Source organism: Pongo abelii, chromosome 18 (assembly GCF_028885655.2).
Source record: "Pongo abelii isolate AG06213 chromosome 18, NHGRI_mPonAbe1-v2.0_pri, whole genome shotgun sequence".
Lineage (NCBI taxonomy): Eukaryota > Metazoa > Chordata > Mammalia > Primates > Hominidae > Pongo > Pongo abelii.
The window spans coordinates 10,050,251-10,075,278 of record NC_072003.2 but is presented as its reverse complement, the minus strand read 5'-3'; the positions used below and the strand labels follow the sequence as shown (position 1 = coordinate 10,075,278).

General features: G+C 44.2%; 1 protein-coding gene across 9 annotated transcripts in view; it reads right to left on the bottom strand.

The window, feature by feature from the left end:
- The window catches only part of ABAT (4-aminobutyrate aminotransferase), a 114,680-nt gene that overhangs the window by 42,289 nt on the left and 47,363 nt on the right, over positions 1-25,028 (bottom strand). For 6 of the 9 annotated variants that reach the window (NM_001133785.1, XM_054533181.1, XM_054533182.1 and 3 more), the window contains 1 exon segment: positions 15,518-15,628. The exons of 1 other annotated variant lie outside the window; for it this stretch is intronic. In NM_001133785.1, the coding sequence (NP_001127257.1) occupies positions 15,518-15,587 (70 nt within the window). In that variant the 5' untranslated portion in view covers positions 15,588-15,628. 9 annotated transcript variants of the gene reach the window in all.

Below are 25,028 nucleotides of genomic sequence, written 5' to 3'. Positions count from 1 at the left end.
GGTATTAGCATGTGAAAGGTCAGAATCTAAAAATTATCCAAATTTTGCAAAAATGTAATCTACATCCAAATGTATATAGACCAAGGTTTCTCAGCCTTGACAATATTAACATTTTGGACTGGATAATCCTCTGTTGTGGGGTGCTGTCCTGTGTATTATAGAATGCTTAGCAGCATCCCTGGCCTCTACCCACCAGAGGCCAGGAGCACCCACCCCCAGTTGTGCCAATCAAAATTACCTAGGAAGGAATCATCACATTTCTAAATTCACATGGTCCCATTTAATAAATGGTTTCTGTTTTAAAAATAAAGTTTTGGTCTGACGTGGTTAGGATCTATGTCCCCGCCCAAATCTCATGTGGAAATGTAATCCCTAATGCTAGAGGTGGGGTCTTGTGGGAGATGATTGGATTATGGGGACAGTTTCTCATGGCATAACACCATCCCGCTTTGTGCTGTCGTGGAGAAAGTAAGTTCTCACAAGATCTGGTTGTTTATTTATTTATTTATTTATTTATTTATTTTTGAGACAGAGTGTCACTCTGTTGCCCAGGCTGGAGTGCAGAGACACCATCTCGGCTCACTGCAACCTCTGCCTCCCAGGTTCAAGTGATTCTCCTGCCTCGGCCTCCCAAGTAGCTGGGATTACAGCTACCTACCCATACGCCTGGCTAATTTTTGTATTTTTAGCCTGGCTGAGGTCTGGTTGTTTAAAAGTGTGTGGCTGGCCGGGTACAGTGGCTCATGCCTGTAACCCCAGTGCTTTGGGAGGTTGAGGCAGGTGGATCGCCTGAGGTCAGGAGTTCAAGACCAGCCTGGCCAACATGGCGAAATCCTGTCTCTACCAAAAATATAAAAATTAGCCGAGTGTGGTGGCAGGCACCTGTAATCCCAGCTACTAGGGAGACTGAGGCATGAGAATCGCTTGATCCCAGGAGGCAGAGGCTGCAGTGAGCCAAGATTGTGCCACCGCACTTCAGACTGGGTGACAAAGCAAGACTCCGTCTCAAAAGAAAAAAAAAATGTGTGGCTCCTCCCTACCTGCTCTCTTGCTCCTATTGCTACCATGTGAGACACATCGCTCGCCCTTTGCCTTCTACCATGATTGGAAGTTTCCTGAGGCCTCCCCAGAAGCTGAGCAGATGTCAGTATCATGCTTCCTGTACAGCGTGCAGAACCATAAGCCAATTAAACCTATTTTCTTTAAAAATTACCCAATCCCAGGTATTTTTTTTGTAGCATTGCGAGAACAGACTAATACATGGTCACGCATCATTTGTTTGAAACGCATTTCACATTTTCCACATAATGTATAATGAATTTACAGAGGGTGTTTGATTTCCCTGGTGAATCCCACAATCTTTTTAGCTCCACATGTTGCTGAAACACAAAGGGTAGCTCAAGCCCAAGCCATGCTGATCCCTGAGTGAAAGACAGGTGCGGTGAATCCAAGACAAGGGTGTGAGGGTTTACTGTCAGGAACCCCTAGAAATCCCTTTAGTGTTACTGTTGATCTTTCACATTCCTGGTACTATTTGGTGGTTGGGAAATGTTAGTTCCTCTTACTGGGGTTGCCCTAATTGTACCAAACTAGGGAATCAGTGGACACTTTATATAAATTACATAAATATTCTAATTTCATCTTCATCTATATAATAAACAAAAATATATATTATATAACAATATATATTATGACAAAAATATATAGAATATATTATAACTAAAATATATATAACTAAATATATATTATCTATTACAACTAAAATATATATTGTATAACTAAAATATATAATATAATATAACTAAAATATATATTAATATATTATAACTAAAATATATATTATATATTATAAAATATATAATATATATTTATATATAACTGTTTACATTACACAAGAGGGGACTCTAAACCTCAGAGAAGTTAAGAAATGTGCCAAGATCTCCTGTGACTGACACACACACACACACACACACACACACACAGACACACACGCAGATAGCTGGTCGAACTATAGAAAGCTATGAGATTTGGAAACATATTTAAATTCACTCTTCATTTTCCATAATTGCTTTTGTTATCAAAGAAGGTTTCTGAATTAATTATGTAACATCATGCTGTCTTTTGAACATAAAGTACCATTAAAATACAGCACTACACTTATATAAGGATGAAGAAAAACAGCTTTTATTTTCTTTTCTTTGATCTGAAAAAGGGAATTCCTAAAAGTATTCCATTAGAAGAGAGCTAAAGGTCCTAGAACATATCGATGACTTTTTTTTTTCTTTTTATTATTATTATTATTATTATTATACTTTAGGCTCTATGGTACATGTGCGCAACGTGCAGGTAAGTTACATATGTATACATGTGCCATGCTGGTGCGCTGCACCCACCAACTCGTCATCTAGCATTAGGTATATCTCCCAGTGCTATCCCTCCCCCCTCCCCCCACCCCACAACAGTCCCCGAAGTGTGATGTTCCCCTTCCTCTGTCCATGTGTTCTCATTGTTCAATTCCCACCTATGAGTGAGAATATGCAGTGTTTGGTTTTTTGTTCTTGCGATAGTTTACTGAGAATGATGATTTCCAATTTCATCCATGTCCCTACAAAGGACATGAACTCATCATTTTTTATGGCTGCATAGTATTCCATGGTGTATATGTGCCACATTTTCTTAATCCAGTCTATCATTGTTGGACATTTGGGTTGGTTCCAAGTCTTTGCTATTGTGAATAATGCTGCAATAAACATACGTGTGCATGTGTCTTTATAGCAGCATGATTTATAGTCCTTTGGGTATATACCCAGTAATGGGATGGCTGGGTCGAATGGAATTTCTAGTTCTAGATCCCTGAGGAATCGCCACACTGACTTCCACAAGGGTTGAACTAGTTTACAGTCCCACCAACAGTGTAAAAGTGTTCCTATTTCTCCACATCCTCTCCAGCACCTGTTGTTTCCTGACTTTTTAATGATTGCCATTCTAACTGGTGTGAGATGGTATCTCATTGTGGTTTTGATTTGCATTTCTCTGATGGCCAGTGATGGTGAGCATTTTTTCATGTGTTTTTTGGCTGCATAAATGTCTTCTTTTGAGACGTGTCTGTTCATGTCCTTTGCCCACTTTTTGATGGGGTTGTTTGTTTTTTTCTTGTAAATTTGTTGGAGTTCATTGTAGATTCTGGATATTAGCCCTTTGTCAGATGAGTAGGTTGCGAAAATGTTCTCCCATTTTGTAGGTTGCCTGTTCACTCTGATGGTAGTTTCCTTTGCTGTGCAGAAGCTCTTTAGTTTAATTAGATCCCATTTGTCAATTTTGGCTTTTGTTGCCATTGCTTTTGATGTTTGAGACATGAAGTCCTTGCCCATGCCTATGTCCTGAATGGTAATGCCTAGGTTTTCTTCTAGGGTTTTTATGGTTTTAGGTCTAACATTTAAGTCTTTAATCCATCTTGAATTGATTTTTGTATAAGGTATAAGGAAGGGATCCAGTTTCAGCTTTCTACATATGGCTAGCCAGTTTTCCCAGCACCATTTATTAAATAGGGAATCCTTTCCCCATTTCTTGTTTTTGTCAGGTTTGTCAAAGATCAGATAGTTGTAGATATGTGGCATTATTTCTGATGGCTCTGTTCTGTTCCATTGATCTATATCTCTGTTTTGGTACCAGTACCATGCTGTTTTGGTTACTGTAGCCTTGTAGTATAGTTTGAAGTCAGGTAGTGTGATGCCTCCAGCTTTGTTCTTTTGGCTTAGGATTGACTTGGCGATGCGGGCTCTTTTTTGGTTCCATATGAACTTTAAAGTAGTTTTTTCCAATTCTGTGAAGAAAGTCATTGGTAACTTGATGGGGATGGCATTGAATCTGTAAATTACCTTGGGAAGGATGGCCATTTTCACGATATTGATTCTTCCTACCCATGAGCATGAAATGTTCTTCCATTTGTTTGTATCCTCTTTTATTTCCTTGAGCAGTGGTTTGTAGTTCTCCTTGAAGAGGTCCTTCACATCCCTTGTAAGTTGGATTCCTAGGTATTTTATTCTCTTTGAAGCAATTGTGAATGGGAGTTCACTCATGATTTGGCTCTCTGTTTGTCTGTTATTGATGTATAAGAATGCTTGTGATTTTTGTACATTGATTTTGTATCCTGAGACTTTGCTGAAGTTGCTTATCAGCTTAAGGAGATTTTGGGCTGAGACGATGGGGTTTTCTAGATATACTATCATGTCATCTGCAAACAGGGACAATTTGACTTCCTCTTTTCCTAAGTGAATACCCTTGATTTCCTTCTCTTGCCTAATTGCCCTGGCCAGAACTTCCAACACTATGTTGAATAGAAGTGGTGAGAGAGGGCATCCCTGTCTTGTGCCAGTTTTCAAAGGGAATGCTTCCAGTTTTTGCCCATTCAGTATGATATTGGCTGTGGGTTTGTCATAAATAGCTCTTATTATTTTGAGATACGTCCCATCAATACCTAATTTATTGAGAGTTTTTTGCATGAAGGGTTGTTGAATTTTGTCAGAGGCCTTTTCTGCATCTATTGAGATAATCATGTGGTTTTTGTCTTTGGTTCTGTTTATATGCTGGATTACATTTATTGATTTGCATATATTGAACCAGCCTTGCATCCCAGCGATGACGCCCACTTGATCATGGTGGATAAGCTTTTTGATGTGCTGCTGGATTCGGTTTGACAGTATTTTATTGAGGATTTTTGCATCAATGTTCATCAAGGATATTGATCTAAAATTCTCTTTTTTTGTTGTGTCTCTGCCAGGCTTTGGTATCAGGATGATGCTGGCCTCATAAAATGAGTTAGGGAGGATTCCCTCTTTTTCTATTGATTGGAATAGTTTCAGAAGGAATGGTACCAGCTCCTCCTTGTACCTCTGGTAGAATTCGGCTGTGAACCCATCTGGTCCTGGACTTTTTTTGTTTGGTAAGCTATTGATTATCGCCACAATTTCAGCTCCTGTTATTGGTCTATTCAGAGATTCAACTTCTTCCTGGTTTAGTCTTGGGAGGGTGTATGTGTTAAGGAATTTATCCATTTCTTCTAGATTTTCTAGTTTATTTGCGTAGAGGTGTTTGTAATATTCTCTGATGGTAGTTTGTATTTCTGTGGGATCGGTGGTGATATCCCCTTTATCATTTTTTATTGCATCTATTTGATTCTTCTCTCTTTTTTTCTTTATTAATCTTGCTAGTGGTCTATCAATTTTGTTGATCCTTTCAAAAAACCAGCTCCTGGATTCATTTATTTTTTGAAGGGTTTTTTGTGTCTCTATTTCCTTCAGTTCTGCTCTGATTTTAGTTATTTCTTGCCTTCTGCTAGCTTTTGAATGTGTTTGCTCTTGCTTTTCTAGTTCTTTTAATTGTGATGTTACGGTGTCAATTTTGGATCTTTCCTGCTTTCTCTTGTGGGCATTTAGTGCTATAAATTTCCCTCTACACACTGCTTTGAATGCATCCCAGAGATTCTGGTATGTTGTGTCTTGGTTCTCGTTGGTTTCAAAGAACATCTTTATTTCTGCCTTCATTTCGTTATGTACCCAGTAGTCATTCAGGAGCAGGTTGTTCAGCTTCCACGTAGTTGAGCGGTTTTGAGTGAGATTCTTAATCCTGAGTTCTAGCTTGATTGCACTGTGATCTGAGAGATAGTTTGTTATAATTTCTGTTCTTTTACATTTATTGAGGAGAGCTTTACTTCCAAGTATATGGTCAATTTTGGAATAAGTGTGGTGTGGTGCTGAAAAAAATGTATATTCTGTTGATTTGAGGTGGAGAGTTCTGTAGATGTCTATTAGGTCTGCTTGGTGCAGAGCTGAGTTCAATTCCTGGGTATCCTTGTTGACTTTCTGTCTCGTTGATCTGTCTAATGTTGATAGTGGGGTGTTAAAGTCTCCCATTATTAATGTGTGGGAGTCTAAGTCTCTTTGTAGGTCACTCAGGACTTGCTTTATGAATCTGGGTGCTCCTGTATTGGGTGCATATATATTTAGGATAGTTAGCTCTTCTTGTTGAATTAATCCCTTTACCATTATGTAATGGCCTTCTTTGTCTCTTTTGATCTTTGTTGGTTTAAAGTCTGTTTTATCAGAGACTAGGATTGCAACCCCTGCCTTTTTTTGTTTTCCATTTGCTTGGTAGATCTTTGTCCATCCTTTTATTTTGAGCCTATGTGTGTCTCTGCACGTGAGATGGGTTTCCTGAATACAGCACACTGATGGGTCTTGAGTCTTTATCCAATTTGCATTGGATAAATTTAATTGGAGCATTTAGTCCATTTACATTTAAAGTTAATATTGTTATGTGTGAATCTGATCCTGTCATTATGATGTTAGCTGGTTATTTTGCTCGTTAGTTGATGCAGTCTCTTCCTAGTCTCGATGGTCTTTACATTTTGGCATGATTTTGCAGTGGCTGGTACCGGTTGTGCCTTTCCATGTTTAGCGCTTCCTTCAGGAGCTCTTTTAGGGCAGGCCTGGTGGTGACAAAATCTCTCAGCATTTGCTTGTCTGTAAAGTATTTTATTTCTCCTTCACTTATGAAGCTTAGTTTGGCTGGATATGAAATTCTGGGTTGAAAATTCTTTTCTTTAAGAATGTTGAATATTGGCCCCCACTCTCTTCTGGCTTGTAGGGTTTCTGCCGAGAGATCCGCTGTTAGTCTGATGGGCTTCCCTTTGATGGTAACCCGACCTTTCTCTCTGGCTGCCCTTAACATTTTTTCCTTCATTTCAACTTTGGTGAATCTGACAATTATGTGTCTTGGAGCTGCTCTTCTCGAGGAGTATCTTTGTGGCGTTCTCTGTATTTCCTGAATCTGAATGTTGGCCTGCCTTGCTAGATTGGGGAAGTTCTCCTGGATAATATCCTGCAGAGTGTTTTCCAACCTGTTTCCATTCTCCCCGTCACTTTCAGGTACACCAATCAGATGTAGATTTGGTCTTTTCACATAGTCCCACATTTCTTGGAGGCTTTGCTCGTTTCTTTTTATTCTTTTTTCTCTAAACTTCCCTTCTCGCTTCATTTCATTCATTTCATCTTCTAGGGCTGATATCCTTTCTTCCATTTGATCGCATCGGCTCCTGAGGCTTCTGCATTCTTCACGTAGTTCTCGAGCCTTGGTTTTCAGCTCCATCAGCTCCTTTAAGCACTTCTCTGTATTGGTTATTCTAGTTATACATTCTTCTAAATTTTTTTCAAAGTTTTCAACTTCTTTGCCTTTGGTTTGAATATCCTCCCGTAGCTCGGAGTAATTTGATCGTCTGAAGCCTTCTTCTCTCAGTTCGTCAAAGTCATTCTCCGTCCAGCTTTGTTCCGTTGCTGGTGAGGAACTGCGTTCCTTTGGAGGAGGAGAGGTACTCTGCTTTTTAGAGTTTCCAGTTTTTCTGCTCTGTTTTTTCCCCATCTTTGTGGTTTTATCTACTTTTGGTCTTTGATGGTGGTGATGTACAGATGGGTTTTTGGTGTGGATGTCCTTTCTGTTAGTTTTCCTTCTAACAGACAGGACCCTCAGCTGCAGGTCTGTTGGAGTACCTGGCCGGCCGTGTGAGGTGTCAGTCTGCCCCTGCTGGGGGATGCCTCCCAGTTAGGCTGCTCGGGGGTCAGGGGTCAGGGACCCACTTGAGGAGGCAGTCTGCCCGTTCTCGGATCTCCAGCTGCGTGCTGGGAGAACCACTGCTCTCCTCAAAGCTGTCAGACAGGGACATTTAAGTCTGCAGAGGTTACTGCTGTCTTTTTGTGTGTCTGTGCCCTGCCCCCAGAGGTGGAGCCTACAGAGGCAGGCAGGCCTCCTTGAGCTGTGGTGGGCTCCACCCAGTTCAAGCTTCCAGGCTGCTTTGTTTACCTAAGCGAGCCTGGGCAATGGCGGGCGCCCCTCCTCCAGCCTCGCTGCTGACTTGCTGTTTGATCTCAGACTGCTGTGCTAGCAATCAGCGAGACTCCGTGGGCGTAGGACCCTCTGAGCCAGGTGCGGGCTATGCTCTCCTGTGGCACCGTTTCGTAAGCCCTTCGGAAAAGCACAGTATTCGGGTGGGAGTGGCCTGATTTCCCAGGTGCCGTCTGTCACCCCTGGAAAGGGAACTCCCTGACCCCTTGCGCTTCCCGAGTGAGGCAATGCCTCGCCCCTGCTTCGGCTGGCGCACAGTGCGCTCACCCACTGACCTGCGCCCACTGTCTGGCACTCCCTAGTGAGATGAACACGGTACCTCAGATGGAAATGCAGAAATCACCCGTCTTCTGCGTCGCTCGCGCTGGGAGCTGTAGACCGGAGCTGTTCCTATTCGGCCATCTTGGCTCCTCCCCCTTTTTTTTTTTTTTTTTTTTTTAAAGAAATGAGGTCTCGCTATGTTGGCCAGCCTGGCTTTGAACTCTTGGGCTCAAGCGATCCTCCTGCCTCAGCCTCCCACGTAGCTAGGACTACAGGCACACAACACTGTGCCCAGCTGCTTTTTTTGAGACAGGGTCTCACTCTGTCGCCCAGGCTGGAATGCAGTGGTGCAATCTTGGCTCACTGCAACCTCTGCATCCTGGTTTCAAGCAATCCTCTCACCTTAGCCCCCTGAGTAGCTGGGATCACAGGCATGCGCCACCATGCCCGGCTAAGTTTTTGCATTTTTGGCAGAGAAGGGGTTTTGCCATGTTTCCCAGGCTGGTCTCGAACTCCTGAGCTCAGGCAATCCACCCGCCTCGGCCCCCCAAAGTTCTGGGATTACAGGCATAAGCCACCGTACCCGGCCCTACTTTTTTACACTAAACTATTTATCTTTTCCTTCGCCAGAACTCAGGATAACTGGACAGCATTGATTCCAACTAGATCTTCAGGGATGCATATTTTGATAAAAATAGCTCTTCACCAGTGCAGATCTTGCTTTGTTTCCAGCAAAGGGGGAAAATGAAAAATCAGAAATTAGAAAGCTGTTCTTAAATGAGGACACACACGTCCTCCTTTCTTTTCTCCAGAAAGTGTCTTGACATTGCATTGTAGCAATCAGATTTCTTGGGAACTGGAGTGTGGAAATACTGGGAATGGGAGCAGTTCACGGGGGAGCTGCGGCCAAATGGATCCAGAGAGAAATGACTGGAGAGCGTGGGATCAAGTGGAGCTGCAATAATGAGGATGTCAAGGCCATGGGGAAACAGGAGCTGGGAGAGGTGGTGAAGAAAGGGTGAGAACTGGCCAACTGGGAGCTATGGGGCACAAGCCAGGAATGCTGAGGACAGGTGCAAGGCAGATGGGTCTGTTCCAAGAACTGTATCAGTTCCTATCATGTTTGCCATAAGTTTGTTTGCAACTGCGCTATCAGAAAGGGGGGAAAATGGGGAAATTAACACATATTCAGTCTTTACTAAAATGCTAGGCTGGCCCTATTTAGGCAAACTTCCATTTATTTTAACTAATCCACAATTAAATACAACAATATAGATAGGTATTGTTGTTCACAGTTTACAGATGAGGATCAGATATGTTAAGTGACTTTCCTGATGTCACATAGCTAGTGAGTTGAAGAGTCAGCATTAGAACCCAGGTTCTTGCAATCCCAATACTTCTGCTTTTCCTTCTATATCTCAATGTTGGCATTTTTTAAAAAGGAAAATAACCAAATACTATTACAATGAATATTCTCTTAATGATGACATATAACACCATACACCACAAGAGAACAGAACAAAAATTGAAGGGACAAGCAAACCTTCTCTTGGATCTCCTCTATGAAGACATAGAAGCAGATTCAAGTGTGTATTGAGCACTTAGGGTGAACAAACCAGGAATCATCTGGAGCAATTTACGTGGCTTATCTCATTTAATTCTCACAAACCCCTATGAGGTAAATGTTATTATTCTTACATTACAGAAGAAGACACTGAGGCTCAGAGAGGTTAATTAATTTGCCCAAGATCACAAAGCTAGCAAGTGGTTAGCAGGAAATTTGCCCATCTGACCTGTTTCCTAGAAGCTATGAATGGAATTGAGGCTATCTTTGATTTCATCCAGTGCTAGCCTTTGAATGAAACATTTGCAGCAAAACAGCACACTTCTCCCAAAGGCAAATTTTGATCATGATCACAAAGATGCAAAAAACCAGTTTGAATTAATACTGAATGATCAAGCATTTTCATTCATGAATAAAATAACACATCCAGAAGGCAAGAGTGTGTTATTGACACACAAGACCAGACACAGTGGGTGAATGGTCCATCCAGCCTGGCCCTCTGGGGCTCACAGCCCTCAATGGCCATGCCAAGCCAGAGTCCAAACTACAGCAGCCAGCAAACATTTTTAATGTTCTCTTGATCTTTAGACCAAGAGTGATAAACGAATGTCGTGTTCCCAAACGGCCAAAGCTTTGTACGTGAGCCTGGCCAGAATGAAGGTTAAGTCCAACTGGAGTTGTTTGCTCTGCTTTTCTGTTAAAAAAATTTTTTTATCTGCTCCTGCAACTGTCCACCCCACTTATTTTGTGATAAAATGCTTATTGAGGAAGATACCAATAAGCAACATGGAAAAAAGAAAACACATTTAATTTTCTATCCAGCGATAACAATTTTGATGTGGTCTCCCACTCTCTGTATCTATTTACCAACATAAGATTATTCATTTTGGGGAGGCATAAAACGATGCCATTGGGAACACCATGTCAGATCGTTAACTATCGTCACTTTAATGGCCTCACAGTGACCTGGTGGAGACACCATGGAGAAGCAGGAAAATGCTGTGGGTATGGTTGTAGGCTGAGGCTTCCATTTTTGGCACCCTCTCTTGCTTTGAGGGAGCAGTTGCCACATTGTAAGCGGCTCTGTGAAGAGGTCCACATACCAAGGAATTGAGAGTGTCTTCTGGCTGACAGCCTCCAAAAAGCTGAATCCAGCCACAACCCCATAAGTGGGACTGCCAGTGGATCCTCCAACCACCAAGTTGAGCCATCAGATGAGACCACAGCCCCAGCTGACAGCTCCATCACACCCTCATGACAGACCTTGAGCCAGAGGATCTGGCTAAGTCACCCCTGGATTCCCAACCCACAGAAACTGTGAGATAATAAACATAGGATCCCAATCTGCTAAATTTGGAGGTGTGTGTTATGTGGCAGCAGATAACCAATACAGTGGCTCGGGTCCTGGAGCCAACTGGGCTTAGCTCAAAAGCTTGGCTCAGCTGCTTATCAGCACTGTGGCTCTGGCAACTTAATTTCCCTGACTTGAAGTTTCCTTTACCTTAAGGAGTGGTGGTGAGGGCTAAATGGGTTAAAAGTAAGCTGTAATTCCTATCATTTTTTAATCCTTCCCCTGGTTGCTACTTGCCTAATAGCAGTGTACGACAGTACACATATTCCTGTATCTTTGCCAACACTGTGTTTTAGTATTCTTAAAAAACCATATTCTGGCTTACTAGATATCCCAAATCAATAAGTCAAAGGAAAAGACAAAATCTCACCATATGGTTTTCTAAATCATAAATGTGCCAAAAAAGATTCAGCTCTGGCCAAGAAAATGCAGAAGAGGTAAATGTAAGGAACTCTGTGATTTAGCCATTCCTATTTTTTTTTTTTTTTTGCATTGTGCCTGTATTTCCATGCTTGTAAAATGGGAGTTAGGACACTTCCCACCTTACTGTAAATACAAATAAAGTGCTTTCACATGAACCATAACCTCTGCCTCCTGGGTTCTAAGCGATTCTCCTGCCTCAGCCTCCCAAGTAGCTGGGATTACAGGTGCACACCACCACGCACAGCTAATTTTTGTATTTTCAGTAGAGACGAGGTTTCATCATGTTGGCCAGGCTGGTCCTGAACTCCTGACCTCAGGTGATCCACCCGCCTCAGCCTCCCAAAATGTTGGTATTATAGGTGTGAGCCACTGTGCCTGGCCCATATGAACCATTTCTTCTAATGCAAGAAATTTGTGAAATAGGAAGGATATGATTATTAGACCCATTTTCCTGATGAGAAAACCGAGGCTTGGATAAGGTCTATCGGTTAGGCTCACTTGGTTAATGTGTGGTGAAGCTGGTAACCCAATCACATGAATCTTGATCTAGTGCCCTTCCCATGGTAGCTCCTTGGGAAGGCTCAGATGTCCTTGAGAATGACCTTTAAAGATAGTGCCACATGTGCCACCAGGCTAGAGCTCCACAAGAGCCACATCTCTTTCTTCACTGCCACATCCTCAATACCCAGCACAGCACTTGGCATGCAGTAGGTGCCCAACAGCCTTAGTTATGGAATGAATGGATCGTCTGTGCCAGACTCTCTTTCTGACTTGGAACCCTCCATACCTACATCTTTCTGATTTATTTTAGCATAAGTATGGGTAAACATTAATATGCTTCTCTTATAAATAAATAAATAAATAAATAAATATATAAATAAATAAAGCAAAACCTCGGCCGGGTGCAGTGGCTCACGCCAGTAATCCCAACATTTTGGGAGGCCAAGATGGGTGGATCACTTGAGGTCAGGAGTTGGAGACTAGCCTGGCCAACACGGTAAAACCCTGTCTCTACAAAAAATATAAAAATTAGCCGGGCATGGTGGCAGGTGCCTGTGATCCCAGCTACTTGGGAGGCTGAGGCAGGAGGATCACTTGAATCCGGGAGGTGGAGGTTGCTGAGTCGAGATTGCACCACAGCACCACTCCAGCCTGGCCAACAGAGCGAGACTCCTTCTCAAACACAGACACACACACACACACACACGCACACAAACACACACACAAAAGAAAAAAGGAAAAGCAAAACCATCAAGGTCAAGAAGAATAAGGAAAAGACTGAGAAACCGTCACAGACCAGAGGAGGCCATGGAAAATGAGACAAATCAATGCAATGTGTATACCTGGATTGGATCCTGGAGCAGAAAAAGACATTAAAGGAAAAATGAGTGAAAGCCAAATAAAAGTCTGGAGTTTGGTTAATGGTAACATACCAGAGTTTGGTTAATGGTAACATACCAAGGTCAGTTTCTTAGTGTCTTTAAAAATTTATTTATCTATTATTATTATTTTAAGACAAGGCCACCCAGGCTGGAGTGCTGTGGCATGATCATGGCTCACTGCAGCCTCGATCTCCCAGGCTCAAGCAATCCTCCCGCTTCAGCCTCTCCAGTAGCTGAGACTACAAGCACATGTCACCATGCCCAGTTAAGTTTTGTATTTTTCATAGAGACAGGGTCTCCCTATGTTGCCCAGGCTGGTCTCAAACCCCTGGGCTTAAGCAATCCTCCTGCCTCAGCCTCCCAAAGTGCTGGGGTTACAGGTGTGAGCTACTGTGCCCAGCTAGTCAGCTAGTTTCTTTCTTTCTTTCTTTTTCTTTCTTTCTTTCTCTCTCTCTCTCTCTCCCTCTCTCTCTCTCTCTCTCTCTCTCCTTCCTTCCTTCCTTTTTTCTTTCTTTCTTTTTTGATATGGAATCTCGGTCTTTCGCCCAGGCTGAAGTACAGTGGCTCAATCTCAGCTTACTGCAACCTCCGCCTGCTGGGTTCAAGTGCTTCTTCTGCCTCAGCCTCCCAAGTAGCTGGGATTACAGGTGACTGCCACCACACCCAGCTAATTTTTTTTTTTTTGTATTTTTAGTAGAGATGAGGTTTCACCATGTTGGCCACGCTGGTCTCAAACTCCTGACCTCAGGTGATCCTCCTGCCTCGGCCTCCCAAAGTGCTGGGATTATAGGTGTGAGCCACCGCGACTGGCCAGCTAGTTTCTTAGTGTTGACAACTGTATCTTGGTGATGTAAAATGTTAACAAGGGAGGAAGCTGGTGAGGGCCATATGGGGTCTCCCCGTAATATCTTTGTAACTTCTCTGTAAATCTAAAATTATTAAAAAATAAGATGTTTATTTATTTCTTTATTTTTTATTTTTTTGAGACAGAGCCTTGATGTTGCCCAGGCTGGAGTACAGCGGCACGATCCAGCTCACTGCCATCTCCACCTCCAGGATTCAAGTGATTCTCCAGCCTTCTGAGTAGTTGGGATTACAGGCATCCACCACCACGCCTGGCTAATTTTTGTATTTTTGGTAGAGACAGGGTTTCACCATGTTGGCCAGGCTGGTCTCAAACTCCTGACCTCAGGTGATCTGCCCACCTCGCCTCCCAAAGTGCTGGGATTACAGTTGTGAGCCACTGCACCCAGCCAAGACGTTTATTTTAAAATAAAGCCTGCTAGTACTCCTTGGGGAGGGGCGAACACTCCTACTGTTTATCCCACCCAGGACATACACACCGGCATTCAACATGCAGACCAAGGACACGGCTAGCAGTTTGTCTTCAGAAGGCAGTAAGACCTGACAACAAGGGACACTGTGATGATAAGCACAGGTGCTCTGAGAGAGGTGGGGACAGACTGGAGGCTCATTGGTCTTTCTAAACCTATTTCATGGCCAGGCCCGAGCCAGGCAGTTTATATCTCTGCAGGAGGCCAATCTCGGGGCATCTGAAGGGAGGCTCCTGCTGGCGGCTCTGTCTCCAGAGCCACATGGAGGCACATGGAGGAGTACTTAGCACTGGAGCCGGACAGAGTTGCTTGCAAGTGGCTGTGTGACCTTGGGCAAATGGCTTTGCTTCTCTAAGCCTCAGTTCTCTCACCTATAAAATAGGATTCACTTGAGCCTGCCTCATGGGACTATTGGGAGGCAGATCTCAAAGAGGTCAAACAGAAGGAAGAAGGAGCCAGTGCAAGTGGCTACGGGTGTGGGGCAGAGTGGGGGTGAGACATTCCTAAGATGGTGCCACCCATCCAGTGATCCAGTGACCTTGAAGCACAGCTGGCCTTTAGGTCAATTTCAGAGTCGTTTATGGCTTTCTTTGTTCCTTAGCAGCAACCCCAGGTGTGTGTTGTCCCCAGCGGTCCCTGCAGAGATGGCCTGGGACCGTCTGGCTGTGGAGGCCATTGCCTACCTGCAGGCAGAGTGGCTCCAGGGTGGATCCAATCCCGTCAGACTGAGGCACTTGGGACAGGATCATACAACAGAGATGGGAGAGGGAAAGGAGGTGGCGATGGTGATAGTTTTATGGATAGTGGGTGATGTGGTTTGGCTGTGTCCTCATTCAAATCTCATCTTGAATCGTAGCTCCCGTAATTCCCACATGTCGTGGGAGGGACCCAGTGGGAGGTAATTGAATCCTGGGGGTGGGTCTTTCCCATGCTGTTCTCATGATAGTCAGTTGAGTAAGTCTCACACTATCTGATGGTTTTACAAAGGGCAGTTCCCCTGCACACGCTCTCTTGCCTGTCACCATGTAAGATGTGCCTTTGTTCCTCCTTCACCTTCTGCCATGATTGTGAGGCCTCCCCAGCCATGCGAAACTGTGAGACCGTTAAACCTCTTTTTCTTCATAAAATACCCAGTCTCGGGTGTGTCTTTATTAGCAGCATGAGAACAGAGTAATACAGTGGGACAGTCCCAGAAACACTCACTGGCTGGTCCCTTTATCCCCAAGGGCTCTTCCAGCCCAGGAATCCCTAGTCTGGATGGTGTCTTCCATTAGTACCAGTTCTCATCAAGACCCCCGGGGCTTACCAGGCACCAGCAGGCGGTAGCTGTGCTGGAAGCTGCAGGCCAGGCGCTGGGCGAGCAACATGGAGGCCATGACCCCTTGAGGGACAGGGACGCCCTTTGCGTGCTGCCACCCTGAAAGAAACCAGAAATGCAGACTTAGGCCCATGAAGACCACTCCCCTCTCAGCCAAAGATCCCATCCCCACCACTTCCCACCTAGTGGGGAAGGTCCTTCTGACATTGTCAAATGCTTGGGTTTTATACTGAACATGCAGTTTATATATTAGGCCAGGCAAGGTGGCTCACACCTGTCATCTCAGCACATTGGGAGACAGAGGATTTCTTGAGACCAGGAGTTCCAGACTAGTCTGGGCAGCATAGCAAGATCCCATCTTCACAAAAACTTTAAAAATTAGCTGGGTGTGGTGGTGCATGCCTATAGTCCCAGCTACCCAGGAGGCTGAGGTGGGAGGATCGCTTGAGCCTAGGAATTTGAGGCTGCAGTGAGCCATAATCGTGCCACAGCTCTCCAGCCTGGGTGACAAAGTGCGACCCTGTCTCAAAACAAAACAAAACAAAACAAAACAACCCAAAACTATATTATACTGAATACATACTTTAATTCACATTTTTTTTTTTTTTTTTTGAGATGGAGTCTCATTCTATCGCCCAGGCTGGAGTGCAGTGGCTCGATCTCGGTTCACTGCAACCTCAGCCTCCCGAGTAGCTGGGACTACAGGCATGTGCTACCATGCTCAGCTATTTTTTTGTTTGTTTGTTTGTTTTTAGTAGAGACGGGGTTTCACTATGTTGGCTAGCCTGGTCTCGAACTTCTGACCTCAAGTAATCTGCCTGCCTTGGCCTCCCAAAGTGCTGGGATTACAGGTATGAACCACCGTGTCCAGCCCTGATTGTCATTCTTATTGGGAGCCTGGAGCACCCCCTATCCCCCAGTTTGTTACCTTTTATCATCTCTCCTTGCTCCCTGTTCCCTCTCTCCAGAACATCATTTAAATGTGTTTTGTGTGCATCCTTCTGTCTGTAGATCTTTCTGCTAAAAACCTGTTTTGTTAATTGGTATGTGTATTTTTTACATAAACGGTATTGTATCTCAGAACAAAATTTGTATCTCAGAACAGCGACAGCACCATTCATGTGTCATTCCTCTTCATGGACCCTGTTTCCCAAGTCCTTTCTGTGTGACGCATGCTGCACAAAACGCTTTACATACAGTATGATTAATATTTATTACTATTATTAACATGTACAACCATGCGCCATGGTCTTTTTACAGAGGAGGAAATTGAGGCACAGAGAGGTTAAGGGGTGGATCTGAAAGCAGAACTCAGATGTGTGTGACCCCAGAGTCAGCAAACCTCACAGTCACGCAACACTTAGCCCAAACACTCCATCAAAATCCCCCTATTTATTTTGCAACAAGTACTCCATTGAGTGCTGACTTTGTACCAAGTACTGTTTCTCACACTGGACACACAGGGATGAATGAGGCAGGTCTGGAGCTTACATCCTCATGAGGAACAAAGAGAATGAAATGAATCATAACATAAACAAGGGCATCATTATGGTGGGGAGAAGTGCCTTGAAGGAAAAGTGAAAGGTGCTAGAAGCATGATTTATCAGGCTTCCTTCGTGTGCCAGCAACAATGGGGCAGGCATGATTATCCCCATTTTACCAATGAGGAAACTGAGGCTCCAGAAGTGATGTATTTTAACCCATGTTCACTGTAGCATTATTCACAATAGCCAAGAGGTGGAAGCAACCTAGATGTCCATTGACAGATGAATGGGAAAAAATATGCCGTATCCACAGAGTGGAATATTATGCAGCCTTAAAAAAGGAGGAAATCCTGTTATATGCTGCAACATGAATGAGGCTAGAAGACATTATGCTAAGTGAAATAAGCCAGTCACAAAAGGTCAGATACTGCATGATTCCTGTCATATGAAACATCTAAAGTAGTCAACCTCCTAGAAACAGAAAGAGGGTCTGGGCATGGTGACTCATGCCTGTAATCCCAGCACTTTGGGAGGCCAAGGTGGGTGGATCACTTGAGGTCAGGAGTTCAAGACCAGCCTGGCCAACATGGTGAAACCCCATCTCTACCAAAAATATAAAAAATTACCCGGGTGTGGTTGCGAGCCCCTGTAATCCCAGCTACTTGGGAGGCTAAGGCAGGAGAATCACTTCAACTCGGGAGGCAGAGGTTGCAGTGAGCTGAGATCGCATCACTGCACTCCAGCCTGGGCAACAGAGCGAGACTCTGTCTCAAGAGGAGAAAAAAAAGAGAAACAGAAAAAGAGGAATGGTGGTTGCCAAGGGCTGGGGGAAGGAAAAAAAGGATGTTGTTTAGTGTGTTTGGAGTTTCAGTTTGCAGGATGTAGTAGTTCTGGAGCTTCACTATACAACAAATACTGCTTATAATACCATACTGTATACTAAAAATGGTGAAGATGGTAAATTTTATGTTATGTGTGTGATTTTTAAAATAACAATTAAGAAAAAAAACAGAAAAGTGATCCAGGAAAGACACTGGTGTTGAGGGTGACATACCTATCAAGGACAACTACCACGGCTTCCAGTGCTTTGACAAAACTCAGATGTGTGGCCTTCTGGCCCAGTGTCTGAGATTTCACATTGTTGGAGCAGTCATTGTATCCCTGAGCGTTGCAGCTCTCTATAAGTTTGCTGTGGCTGAACCAACAAAGAAGGCATACGTAGAGGTGATGAGGACAGCTGTTATTGTTCAGAGTGCAAAGTGATTTTGGAATATAAAGAATTTCTCTGGGTTGAGTTACCTAGAAATTTAACACTGACCTGTGTTCCTGAACTGTGAAACATGAATATAGGGGCTAAGAAATCGTTTCTCTTTGGGCCGGCACGGTGGCTCACTCCTGTAATCCCAAAATTTTGGGAGGCCAAGGCAGGTGGATCACTTGAGGTCAGAAGGTCGAGATCAGCCTGGCCAACATGGTAAAATTGTCTCTACTAAAAATACAAAAATTAGCTGGGTGTGATGGCGCACGCCTGTAATCCCAGCTACTCAGGAGTCTGAGGCACAAGAATCGCTTGAACCTGGGAGGCGGAGATGGCAGTGAGCCGAGATCACACGACTGCACTCCAGTCTGGGCGACAGAGTGAGACACCGTCTCACACACAAAAAATTAGAAATATTTTCTCTTGATAAATAAACAATGAGTACTTTGGACAGTAAACAAAGTAAAACAATTTATATTTTAAAAAGAAGCCATGTGATTTACCCAGGACACAGCAAGTTGGTAGTGGAGCCAGCATTGGGGTTGAGAGATCTCTGGCTCAGGAGTCCTGGCTTGTGCCTAATGCATGGATTTATTGCGAGTTGTAACATCTGAAACTTACTCTGTGACAGACCCTGGGGATGCAGCCCTCTCCTCATGCAGCCCTGGCTTGGGCTGCCCGACTCTACCCAGCCCCACAGTGGACAGAAATTCCATCCTAGACCTGGTTGAAGACCAAGAGGCTTCTCCCACCCCCCTGCTCCTGTGATGACAGCATATAGGAAGTGCCAACCAGAGGTGATAAATACAGACCTAGAGAGATCCCACAGCTGGAGGGGAGGCCTGAATCCAAGGAGACAGAACAGGGCAAGGAGGAACGACCGGCGGGTTCAGAGTACAGGTGCAGGTTCTGGGAAACACGTGGGCTCAGCAGCACAGGGCAGGAATAGTGTGGAGAATCAGGCACCGAGCCCAGGATGGTGAGTTGGCAGCGCGCTCTGGCTGCCCATAGAGCTAATAGAATGTTGGCTGTATTATTAGAAGGAAAGAGTAAATGAAAGTGGGAGATGGTTGCCATTGATGCATTTGTGCTATGAACATTCATGGTACACCTACCGTGTGCCAGACCCTCCACTGGGCACAAGGGCACACAAAGATCAATTAGAGGCCATCCTTGCCCTGTAAGCATTATCAAGTACTGGGCACTTGCTATGTGCAGGCTCTCAGCTGGTGCTGTAGAACCATCTAGTTTCATCCCCAGAGTCCTAGGAGGTAGCTCCTAGAAGACAGAGACAGGTCATTATCCTGTCTTCAGGCAACTGAGGTACTACCACGGGTGGGGTGGGGTTGGTGCAGGAAGTATCTTCTGGGGTGTCTGCTCTGCACTTCATTCCTCCCCATTCTCAGATACTTCCCCATTCCTCTACAGGGGTATAGACCTGGCCCTACTGGCCTTGGTTGACTAGAGAGGGCTGGGCCAGAGTCCTGACACCCTCTACCCACTGAGATGATCCAGCATTCAAACAGGGTCTTTTTTTTTTTTTTTTTAAGACAAAAAAGGGCTAGACAAAAGAAAGACTAGAGAGCAGTGGTGTGATCATTGCTCACTGCAGCCTCGAACTCCTGGGCACAAGAGATCCTCCCACCTTAGCCCCCCCAAGTAGCTGGGACTACAGGCATGCACCACCATGCCAAGCTAATTTTTAAATATTTTTTTTTAGAGACACGGGTCTCGCTATGTTGCCCAGGCTGGTCTCAAACTCCTGGGCTCAAATGATCTTCCCATCTTGGCTCCTAAAGTGCTGGGATTATAGGCATGCGCCATGGTGCCTGGTCTGTGTGAGACATTCTGAAGGGTAAATTACTCCCTTCACTTTGCTCAACCATCTATAAGAGTAGGGCAATCTCCCTGTTCATAGATGATAAAAGGGAGGCTCAGAGAGGTTATGACATTTGGCCTCGGTCATAGGCTTACCTGAGACTGTCTGACCCCAAAGCCCCTGCCTCTATGCATTATAACATCAGTCAGTCCAGCTAATAACAAAACACCTGGCTGTTTTTGCTTTTGTTTTTGTTGAGACAGGGTCTGGCTCTGTCACTCAGGCTGGAGAGCAGTGGTGTAATCTTGGCTCACCGCAACCTCTGCCTCCCCCAGGCTCAGGTCATCCTGCCACCTCCCAAGTACCTGGAACTACAGGCGAACGCCGCCACGCCCAGCTCATTTTTGTATTTTCAGTACAGCCAGGTTTTTGTCATGTTGTGAAGGATGGTCTTGAACTCCTGAGCTCAAGTGATCTCCCTGCCTTGGCCTCCCAAGGTGCTGAGATTACAGGTGTGAGCTACCGTGCCCGGCCCCTAGCTACTGTTGATATGAGGCTTCATGAATAAAAATGACCTAGTTCACAGAATAAATTTTATTGCTTTTGACCAGAGGAAACTTTTTGAGAAAGTGTGGGCTTGGAAAGTGTGGCCATGAATTAACTGAGAAACCAAACTCTTTTTTTTTTGAGACGGAGTCTCGCTTTGTTGCCAGGCTGGAGTGTAGTGGCATGATCTCGGCTCACTGCAACCTCTGACTCCCTGGTTCAAGCGATTCTGCCTCAGCCTCCCGAGTAGCTGGGATTATAGGCACACGCCACCACACCCAGCTAATTTGTGTATTTTTAGTAGAAACGAGGTTTCACCATGTTGGCCAGGAGGTTCTCAATCTCCTGACCTTGTGATCCACCCTCCTCGGCCTCCCAAAGTGCTGGAATTACAGGTGTGAGCCACCGCGCACGGCCCAAACTCTTTTCTTAATAACTCAATGGATTATTTTTTTTTCTATTCTAGGATATCTGACTGAATGCATGCCTATTAATTTAGCAACATAGTAACTATGTAGATTTTTTTTTTCTATTCCAGCATATCCGACTCAATGCAAGCCTATTAAATTAGCAACAGAGTAACTATGTAGAAAGTGCAGTTGATGTCTTTCCCTTAAAACCACTTGTCTCAAACAGGGAGCACTGAGGCATCACACAATTCAGTTTCCATTAAACGTGTTTTTGAAACTCCCAGTATCTCAGAGAACTCAACATTTGAATATTCTGCAAACGTGAGAGCCAAACCCACACGCTTTCAATTACAAAATGTCACATTGGAAAATATACCGTGGTGACATTTTGGTGGGCTGCAGTTGAAAATTGACCTTATAACAAAATCTGATCTCTGTTAGACATTAATTCTTAGCACAATATATTTCAAACAATTGGAAGAGTTAATGTCATTCATTCACTCCCTCTCACCCACTAATTCAATCAACAAAAGTTAATTAGGCACCTGTTATCAGCAAGGCACTGCATCGTTTAGATATAATCAATCTCTCTCTCTCTCTCTCTCTCTCTCTCTCTCTCTGACAGGGTCTCACTCTGTCACCCAGGCTGGAGTGCAGTGGCGCAATCAGGGCTCACTGTAGCCTCTATTGCCCGGACTCTAGCAATCTTCCCATCTCAGCCGTCCAAGTAGTTGGGACTACAGGCACGTGCCATCATGCCTGGCTAATTTTTTAAAATTTTTAGTAGAGATGAGGTCTTGCTATGTTGCCCAGGCTGGTCTCGAACTCCTGAGCTCAAGTGATCCTCCCATCTTGGACTCCCAAAGGGTTGGGATTAAAGGCATGAGCCACCGCTCCTGGCCAAGGCATCACTTCTCTTAGGAGAAACTAAGATGGATAAATTGCTTTCTTTCTGAAGCTCATAATTTAGTGGCAGAGAACTATAAGCGGAAAGAAAATGGAAGAATTTAATGTACTAGGCTGTTTTACCCATCATGTGAATAATTTCTTAAAATAACCCAGCATGATATGTACATAAAAATTTTCCAGTTCACTGTCAACAACAAATTCTGCATAAGATAGAACAGAATCATGACTATTTTGCTGGTGTGAGTGAGGTGCTAAGGGAACATGGGGAGATTCATTCTGGCTGGGGTGACAATGTCAGGGAGGTGTTGCCTGAGCTGCACCTTCAAAAGTTAGAGGAGATTTCAGAAGGCAAAGAAGAAAGCAGGGATAAGGCAAGTGCTCAGAGGTGTATGATGACATGGAGTAGCTAAGGATCCTGGTGCACAGTGGGAGTGGCTGTGTTATGAAATCATAGAGCACTGGGAGGGAAGGTGAGGGTGCGGTCAGCTGGAGCCAACTCCCTGGCAACAATTTCTAGGCTGATCTTGATTGATAGGGCCCTCTGGAGACCCTCTCAAAGGAAGGAGGGAGCCCAGCTGCTCTAGTAGCATCCAGAAGGGTCTGTGCTCCAGCAAAGGATACAATCAACAAAGTGAAGAGGCGACCCACAGAACAAGAGAAAATATTTACAAACTACTCCTCTGACAAGGGATTAATAACCAGAATATACAAAGGAGCTCAAACAACTCTATAGAAAAAAATCTCATAATTCGATCAAAAAATGGACAAAAGATGTGAATAGACATTTCTCAAAAGAAGACATACAAATGGCAAACAAGCATATGAAAAGGTGCTCGACATCACTGATCATCAGAGAAGGCAAATCAAAACTACAAAGAGCTATCATCTTACCCCAGTTAAATGGCTTATATCCAAAAGACAGGCAATAACAAATGCTGGAGAGGATGTGGAGCAAAGGGAACCCTTGTACATTGTTAGTGGGAATGTAAACTAGTACAACCACTATGGAAAACAGTTGGAGGTTCCTCAAAAAACTAAAAATTGAGCTACCATATGATCCAGGAATCCCACTGCTGGGTAAATACGCAAAAGAAAGGAACTCAGTATATTGAAGAGATATCTGCTATCCTATGTTTGTTGCAGCACTGCTTACAATAGCTAAGATTTGGAAGCAACCTGAGTGTCCAATAACAGATGAATGGATAAAGAAAATGTGGTTCATACTTGCAATGGAGTACTATTCAGTGCAGTGGCTCACACCTGTAATCCCAGCACTTCGGGAGGCTGAGGCAGGTAGATTACCTGAGGGCAGCCTGGCGAACATGGCGAAACCCCATCTCTACAAAAACAAAAAATCAGCTGGGTGTGGTGGCCCATGCCTGTAGTCTCAGCTACTAGGGAGGCTGAGGCAGGAGAATCACTTGAACCCGGGAGGCGGAGGTTGCAGTGAGCTGACATGGCGCCACTGCACTTCAGCCTGGGTGACAGAGTGAGACTCCATCTCAAAAAAAAAAAAGATCTAGTTATTTGCAACAACATGGATGGAACTGGAGATCTTCATGTTAAGTGAAATAAGCCAGGCACACAAAGACAAGCAGCGTGTGTTCTCACTTATATGTCGGATCTAAAAATCAAATCAATTGAAGTCGTATGCATAGAGAGTAGAAGGATGGTTACCGGAGGCTGGGAAGGGTAGTGGGGGGTTGAATGGGAGGTGCATAGTTAATGGGTACCAAAAAAATTAGAAAGAATAAAAGGGTTTGTGTTTAGGCAGGCTCCCAGGGAGGGGCAGGGAGCATGCACTCAGCATGTCAATGACATGCTGGGGTCACTGAGCTGGGGAGGGGGTTCTCGAGGGAGGTATGTTGGAGGGCACCCACTGGGGTGGGAATTGATGAGGAGTAAGAAGGCAGGGATTAGCTCCTAAACCCTCAGTCCTAGAGTTGGCATGGCCTTTTAAGAATTATAAGTTCCTCAAAAAGTTAAGCATAGAATTATTACGTGACCCAGCAATTCCACCCCTAAGTATTAGGTTGGTGCAAAAGGAAATGACTTTTGCATCAACCCAAAGAACTGAAAACAGAGACTCAAACAAATACACATAGCAGCACTATTCGCAATCGCCGAAAGGTAGAAAAAGTCCAGATGTCCATCAATAGATGAATGAATAAGCAAAACGTGGTCTATCCTTACAACGAAATATTATTCAGTCATAAAAAGGAATGAAGTTCTGACACATGCTACAACATGGATAAATCTCAAAATATTTTTTATGCTATATGAATGAATGCAGAGGTAAAAGGCCCCATAGTCTATGAATCCATTTGTAGGAACCTTCAAGAGTAGGTAAATCTATAAAGACAGAAAATAAATTAGTGGTTGCCAGGGGCCTGGGAGGAATAAGAGGTGACTGCTTAATGGGTACAGGGGTCTCTGGGGTGATGAAAAAGATCTGGAATTAGATAGCGGTGGTGGCTGCATAGCGTTGTGGATGTTCTAAAAGGGTCTGAATTTTCACTTAAAAAGGTTAATGTTATGTTTATCTTAATAAAAATGAAAAACAGCCAGGCGCGGTGGCTCACGCCTACAATCCTAGCACTTTGGGAGGCCGAGACGGGTAGATCACCTGAGGTCAGGAGTTCGAGACCAGCCTGACCAACGTGGAGAAACTCCGTCTTTACTAAAAATACAAAATTAGCCGGGTGCAGTGGCAGGCGCCTGTAATCCCAGCTACTTGGGAGGCTGAGGCAGGAGAATTGCTTGGACCTGGGAGGCGGAGATTGCAGTGAGCCGAAATGGCGCCACCACACTCCAGCCTGGGTGACAGAGTGAGACTCCATCTCAAAAAAAAAAAAAAAAAAAGAAAAAAGAAAGAGATTATGGGGTTGGCTGTCTTTTGTAGATGGGAAGAGAGAGGACCAAAGAAGTGCACGTAGAGTAATGACACACTCTGATCACACAGACTTATTCTTCAATTTCCACCTGCGACAGGCTGTGTGACCCCAAGCTTTCCACTTGTTTTTTTTTTTTTTCCTGAGACAAGGTCTGGCTCTATCGACCAAGCTGGAGTGCA